At 37.0% G+C, this 8,038-nt stretch overlaps 1 protein-coding gene across 2 annotated transcripts; it reads right to left on the reverse strand.

The window, feature by feature from the left end:
* Positions 1-202: 202 nt before the first annotated feature.
* Positions 203-8,038, reverse strand: si:ch211-227n13.3. 2 transcript variants are annotated; one of them, XM_041803334.1, is made up of 6 exons: positions 7,964-8,038; positions 5,889-5,969; positions 5,289-5,770; positions 4,082-4,157; positions 3,844-3,963; positions 203-3,529 (listed from the first exon to the last, which is right to left on the reverse strand). In XM_041803334.1, the coding sequence occupies exons 1-6, from the start codon at positions 8,020-8,022 to the stop codon at positions 3,142-3,144; spliced, it is 1,206 nt and encodes a 401-aa protein (XP_041659268.1). In that variant the 5' UTR covers positions 8,023-8,038; the 3' UTR covers positions 203-3,141. The 2 variants fall into 2 exon arrangements, with proteins under 2 accessions (XP_041659268.1, XP_041659269.1); XM_041803335.1 differs by lacking the exon at positions 7,964-8,038 and adding an exon at positions 6,750-6,852.

Here is an 8,038-nt window from a genome sequence, read left to right on the forward strand (position 1 = left end):
GCCGCAGCTGTCACTCTGACATGTCTCTATTAGTGCATGTGTTAACGAAGCATAATTAACAAGTAAAAATTAAAATCCCCCTTCAAGGATTAATTATGTCTTCTTCTTAAACCCCCAATCATGTTTACAAATCATTACACCTGTCGGGACGATGGAAATATTCATTACAACTACTTTAAGTGTTTTTTATTTGACCAGAAATTGCAAAGGTGCATTTTGTCTGAAATCCACACTATCAACTAAATACAAGCAGTGTATAGCTAACTTTGTTGTTTAAAATAAATAGCAAACCTTACTGTTAATACAAATACAAACAACATCGAACACTGACATTTCTAATACTGCTACTTCAGAAAGTCAAGGCCAATTCACAGACTCTTAAAGCTGACATATCATACCCTTTTTCCACCTTTTAACACAGCCACGTGGTCTTGAATAATCGTCTGTACTGTTGTTGGACAAAATACAATATGGATCAAGCAACAGGAGAAACCAGCTCTAAAAGCCTTTCTCAGAACCTCTGGTTTTTGTGTGTGTCTTTTGAAATGCCAATAATCTACTTCCTACCTGGACCTTTATTTTATAAGGCTGTGACATGAGGACAGCTTTGTGTCTCCACAACCCATCAGCAACGACACACTGTCATTGTCTTGTAGACATCTGATACTAGGGATGCACAATATTTCCAGCCTGATATCAGTACTAGGGCTTGCCAGAAAATGTTCTGTTAGAGCTACAAAGGTGAAGAAAGCGTCATTAGAATGGCACAATGGAGAGCTTTCAGAAGAAAAAAAACAAGAGATTGTGATTTACGGTTCAAAAGTTATTCAACTTTGAATAGCAATTGCCCTTTCTTGTTGTATATAACCATGCTTGTCTCAGAGGGTTAAATATCGATATCGGTATTGGCTAAAATTAATGTCTAAATATCAGCATGAATCCAGTATCGTGCATCTCTACTTGATACCTCTGAAATGAAGGGGAATTTTTCTTTGGTTTGTGAATGATGTCAGTGTTCCTGCAGTGGTTCTCAACTGGCCTAGCCTCAGGATCCCCCTTCACCTCTGTAATGAGATATCAAGATTCAAACTGTTGAAAATGATCAACCACTCAAGCTTTTGCAATGAAAAATGTTAACTCTGACCTTAGGACAAAATGTGATTGAACAAAGTCAAATGACAAGTTTTTCATGTTGAAAAAGTGCTTCGTTACAAAAGCATAGGCGTCTAGTTCACTCAATTTTCCAGCGATAATGTGGAAATGTTGGTTATTTTTTAGATGTTAAGAAACAAAGATGCTATATAGGGAAATCCAGCTTTTTCCCCATGAAAATGAGATAATTCCAAATAAATTATTATACATATATTTTTTTGACTGATTATGTGTTAACTTAGTAATATTGTGCAAGATAACAATGTCCACATTTCATGAAACCACCAAAATTTACTCAGCATCAGGGAAAAACTTGGTAAAATAAAATGAGAATATGTCAACCCACTTTAGGATCCCAACCCACCATTTGAGAACCACTGGTTTAAACAACTTGCAGGCAAAATTTGCTGTCATTTCATTTTTCCTAGAGAAACGTCCTTTATCTAATGAGTATCAGTTCCACAAAATGGTAAGATACCACAGCTTTACTCAAGCTCCCTTTAGTGGTATAAGCCTGAAACAGAAACACATTTTGATGTGCTTTTCTCAAAATTAAGGGAAATAAAGTTGGCCGAAATAAAAACATTATGACTGATTGATTTAAAGTGAAAAGTCAAGCTTCAGAGATGAACAAAGTGTGAAAATCGGGGCTGATAATGATGTTCAAAATGACCATTTACCAATGCTGAAGCTGATGTTTTCATTTAAATCCTTTTTTTGCGGTAGCATTGCTAAAATGTCCCCATTTTCTCTCACATTTGACTGTGAACACAGATCAGACTTTTCTCAACAGTTCATTTTCTTGCCCTGTAAAAATCCCAGCAGTTAGATTAACCAGACGCCACACAACACTGACAAAACAGATAAAAACTGATATTTGTTCATACCGAATGGTTTGGCCAGTGGCAGATGTTTGCAAACAGGGCTGATATCAACCAATACCAATGTTAAACCTATGCATTGTTGCAGCCCTATATGTTGTGTCTTTTCAAGAGAAGAAGAAAACTTTTTCAAATACAATTTGGTTTAACCTTTTCTGATATTTTTCAGGTAGTGAGAGAACCTAAAAACTGATCGTCTTTATACACAGCATCAAGGATATTTGTTTAAATGTTTGATTATGAATTATTAACTGCACTTTCAAGCTTGTTTACAGAATAAATCACAGAAATACTGATGTTATGAACTGCTTTGTCATAAGCATGGACCAAGTTCTGCCTGTTTGTTGTCAACACTGACTGTATGCACCAAAACCTGCTAAACCATGCTTGAGCACAGCTTGGACAAAGCCTAAGCATATGAAAATCACAACCCCTCCGCACAAATTCCACATCTTCATGTAGAATTGATAAATAGAGATGGTGCTTAATGGCCTTGGGTAGAGACACTGGGTGAGGAAAAGGTATATAATACTGACTTCCATTATGACATGCAGATTATGAATGGACAATTACGAGTTTGGCCATGAAAAATGACTGGGTTGTTTATTCTTCATTTTACAGGTACTACTAACGCCCCTTCAAGTCTTCACATTTGTGAGCGTGCTCAGTTAGAGCACTGCAAAAATGGACAACAGCCAATTAAAAAAAAGTACAAGTAAATCCTTCCCATTCCAGTTTGGAGACACTACAAAATCTACATTTTGTTGGGTTTAGTAAATTCAAATGACTTGAGACTTACATTAAGTGATCTGTATAATGTTACCAAGGACTACTAGGGATGGATCTCTATAAAGGGAAAGGTAAAAATAGGGAGGCGAATACCCTGGTGACAAAAACCACAGAAGATATGTGCTTAGTTCTCTTCGTGTTTCAGACTTTAAGGCAATTTGAACTCTAAAAATCAATAAATTAAAAAAAAAACTTAAGTGGAACTGCAGCAGGAACTTTCTAGAAACTGAATATCAAAAAAAACCCTTCATAGTAAAAGCATCAGCCTTTTGTGACAATACACAGCAGTCTGACTATATCAAGACAAATAAATGCAAATTCAATGCGTTTCTCTCACAATCATACTGCTGTTGCCTCTCAGCTGTGCCAGCAAGTCTCTGAACCCGCCCCTCTTCTTTGCTGTGTTCTGATTGGCTGGGGCTTCTATTGCTGGTTCCAGAGTGACAGAGCAGGGGATCAGCTCGACCGTCACCGTGTCCATTTCTTGATCGTTGCCACTCTCTGGAGCAGGAGAGTCGACAACTTTCCTGGCTGCATGTTGGCCGTTTTTATCGGCACGGTCTGAGTCCACGCGCTGATGGTGACTGTTGTTATGGAGACGCCGCTGCTTTGTGACACGAGAGCCCCAAGGATCAGCTGTTTTCCTCTTCCTCCTGGTCTTCTTTGTCACTTTTTTCAGTGGAGCTCTGACGCATTGTCTGAGGTTCCTGACGAAAATAAACAACGTTTATTTAACATGCCAGGCATGTTTTCAGCCACCCTATCCATCAACACCCGCTCAGTTTTTCGCGGTTATTGGTCAGTTACACTTTTTATAAATCATAAGTGGTAAAATGGTTTCTACACCCAAATCTGTGCTTGTTTCTGTGCAACTTTGATAAACAAGGGCCTTTGTGTGATGACTGTAGAATATATATGTATAACTTAAAAATTAAATTACTGGAAAAATTAACTTTTTTATGATATTCTCATTTGTCAGGATGCACCTGCCTAGATATCTAGAGATGTATAGACTGTTTACCTCTGCAGGAAAGTGTGTGGCCTCAAGCAGGCTGATTCTCCTACACACTGCTCAGTCGGATTTGCACTAGTCTTAAACCTCAGTTTTCTTTTAACCAGCGTCACGTATGTCAAAAGCTTCCTAAAAGAAAGAGAGATGTGCATATAAAAAAATGACAGCACATGGAGCATCACAGCTGTGGTCTTCCTTTTTAAATCCAAACAAAAGTATGTGCACACACAGTATTAAGCTGCCGTACCCTTTTGCACAAGGTAGCCTCTTTGGTCTCCAGCTCTTGAGCAGGACCCACTGGTCACACGTCAGAGACTTTGGATCTGAAAGAAGAAGACCTTATCAGGATACTCCTGTTTACTACAAACAAGAGTTACAGACTGGATCATAGTTGGCAGATGCCTCATTATTCAGCCTTGAAGCGCTTCTCTGACAGTGTTAATAAATAAAACATGAAGGTATCCGATGTGACTTCTTAAGTCATCAAGCACAGTGGTTCTCAACTAGTGGGTCGGGACCTAAGAGTGTGGCTCGCCAATGTGTGCCAGGAAAAAAATGTGTCGAAAAGTCAATGTACAGAAGCCCTAAGTGGACATACAGTATATTCATACATATATTTTTTTAGGGTTTCCTAAGAAAACCAGAAATTTTAGTATTTTTCTCAAGATTTCTATACACATATCTCATTTTCTTTGGACAACATAGCTGGTTTTCCTAAGACAATGAGGAAATTCCTCAGTGTGAAAACTGGAATATTTCCATCAAATAAATACAGTGCTTGTAAATGTATAAAAACTTGGGTCGTGACTTTACTTAGTGGTAGTGGGTCCTGATGTCCATCCAGTTAAGAACTACTGGTCTGGCACATATTACACTTCAATACCAGTCTCTCAGACCAGAACTTTTTTTTTGGTCAAATGTGGTTCAAGGGATAAGGTTTGGACAAGGGAGGAGTTCATGTACAAATAAATAAATATGATATAAAACTTGTATGAAATATGTTTGATCATCTGAGAGAGAATATCCAGTCAGTGTAAACTCAGAGCAAAAAACAACAAACCTAGAGTTCCCTAGGGTTCCCTTCTGTCTTTTTATGAAAGTCTTTACCCCACAATACATTCATGAAGAGTATATTTACTTTTTGCTATGCAAATGTTAAGAATATTGATTATACTTTTAAAGCTTTCCTCCAGGATCCAATATAAATTGGCTGGCAACATCTGATTACTTATTATGACTCAACAAACCTGTAAGCCATACTCGTTTTTGCATTGACACACCACCTAATAAAAACTGGAAATACAAAAATAATGTCAGGCAGTACAAACCAAGCCCTGCTTCTTGGCAATATAGGCATACAACAAACTAAAAGATTCTTAATTTACATACAATCTACTCCTTACTTGTGTTAGAATTGTATCTTTTGCTGAAAAAAAAAAAAAAAGAGTTCTTACCATTGTCTAAGAGTTTGTTTTTGAGCGGAGCTTTCATCTTCTTTGCTTTCTGGTAGAGTTTCTGACAGGCTGAACACAAGCTCTGTGATGGCTTCTCTTTCTCTGGGCCGACCTCAAAGAAGACGGACGGACCAGAAACAACGCTGCAGTTGTCAGAGTAGTCCTCATCCGACTCGTCCACTCCTGCATCAGGGACCTCGACAATCTTTTCTTCATCGTCCTCTTTAACGTCTTTAGTTTTGTGAGTTCTGTCAATGACGTCCAGAATGTCACGATCTCTCCTGTCGTCTGTTTTCACTGCAATGTTGTCAGCTTTGCTATTCTTTAGCCCCATCTTCCTCTGTCTCTTACTCGCTGACTTGCGCTTGATCACCTCCTCATTTGGACTCGTGCTCCTCTGGAACCTCTGGGAGGGCTTTGGTGGTCTGGAGGAACGTCGGGGAAACATGGGTCTCTTCCACTGAAAACAAAACTGGAACGACCTATAGCAGAGAAAACAGTCATGACCTGTTATAAAGGTCTTTGAAACCGTTGGATATTAATTATGTGATCATTAGGGCTAATATTGTTTTAAAATTTAACTGAGTGTTTTTGTCTTACCTATAATATTCTATTCGTATTAACCTTTTACGAATGAATGACTCCACACCATCCACCTCATAGCAACAGTCAGTCACAGGCCTGCAGATTTGAAGACAACACACCATTTTAGTATCAGATCATTAAACACCAGTATTGGAGATTTGTTCTTGATTCAGATTCTCTCTGATCTAAATGTTCTTTAAACAAATATGTCATCTATCCTGTCACTCTAAGCTATGTGAATGAATTGTTCATTTAGACAGTATGCATGAGAAGTTCAAAATCAGAAATACCAAAATACTGGGTGCCTAGAATTTCTATTTCTCTTACTATGGTACCAAAACTTCAACATGCATTTACATGTATTAGTATTTCTTAATTTATTTTGCTATTAGACTGGCACTGAAGGAAAAAAAAACTTGCAATGTGACTATCCTAATATATATCAACTTAATTTTTTTTTTTTTAGGACACAAAAGTTTAACACGGGTGTGTGCTGTCAGTCATTCGGTGATCTCTATACTGAAACAGAGGTCTTCTTTATGGTGCCTTGCATTAGTATATCCACTCTCCTCAAATAGGAGTGCTATAAGCTGTAAATTAACCTTACATGGGCTTTGGATAGTTTGATTGACTCAGAAATTTTCAATATTTTAATTTTTAAAATTTCACTTCAAAATCGAGAACTAGTATGCATATGAATTTGATGAATAATAAAATGTTTTGGGTTTTTTTTTTTTTTTTTTTGCAGTTGTTGGTAATAAAGACCAGAAATGACTGAATATCAAATATCTAAAATTTCTATTATTGTTGCCACAACTCTCGACTCTAGCATCATATATACATAGGTGTGTTGGTCCAGCTTAAAACTCCACTTACCTATTCGTTTGTAAGGCCAATATTCACAGCTTACTATATCAGCAGGACTGATCACATCTACTGATATGGATGATTTACTTTTATAGCCAATATCTGCCTATACTATTATTATGTTGATAATATCATACATCCCTACCTTTTGCACTCAGTGAACACACCTTTATTTTTGAAAGAGAAAAGCTAACATTATTGGAGAATATCAAGTTATTCTGAAAGCAGTGCTGCAAACTCTTCATGTTTTGAATGTTGTTTTATGCGACTTAATATATTATTATAATATATATATATATAATATATTTTTTGATATAAAAAAAACGGTTCAAAAAGTGTTAATTTTGGCAGTCATGTCTAATTTCAGTTTTAGTCTAAATGAAATGCATTTTAGTTTTAGTCACATTTTAGTCATTTCTATCCTTTTCAGTCTGAGTCTAGTTTTAGTTGACAAAAACTCAAAAACATTTTTGTCTAGTTTTAGTCCATTAAAAGTCCTCACATTTTAGTCTTTACTTTTAGTCCAAGCATTTATTTTGTTTTTCAAATGTGGTAATAAATCATGGTACTGTGTTCTCCTCACCCTGCCAAACCTGGGGTCCCTGCTTTCTACAGCTGAGAGGCACATTAGCAACAGATACATTGTGTTTATGACAGATTTACTCACAGTGGAGAAATTCACGGATTTTGAATGTCCGACAAAAACTACGTGACATGTTTGTCTAATTTTAGACACCACAGATCTATTTTTGTTAGTCTTAGTCTAGTTTTTGTCATGGAAAAAAAGGCTGTCGACGAACATTTCAGTCATAGTTTTATAAACGACATTTACACTGGTTCAAAACTAGCATTATTTTCTGTAATTTCCTTGATATCCAAGCACGTAAACTCATGATACCAGTCATGTATCTTCTAATCGCAAATCGCAATTACACACAGAGACCTAATCATGTAGCTCTAAAATCAAGCTAAACATCGTAACCATGTCAGCTTAGCAAAGTGAATGCATAACTGCTGGTCTGAGGCCCTGTAATAGTAGTCCTTCGATATGAATAGAAATCCTTAAAACAATGAAGAGCTCCGCTGTCATAAAGCTTATTTTAGCATCGTAGCCAATGTTTCGTCAGTCTGAATACATAAAGAATGAACATCGGTGTGAATGATCGACATCAGCGCTGATATCCACTCTAAACCAAAGCTATCGGCTATCGCTACAAACTTACTTCTGTGTCGGATCGCAGTTTAGGAAATTAAACACGCTCATGGCCGATTTTTCTGACATGTTACACAAAAAATGC

This window comes from Cheilinus undulatus, linkage group 13, assembly GCF_018320785.1.
Source record: "Cheilinus undulatus linkage group 13, ASM1832078v1, whole genome shotgun sequence".
NCBI lineage: Eukaryota > Metazoa > Chordata > Actinopteri > Labriformes > Labridae > Cheilinus > Cheilinus undulatus.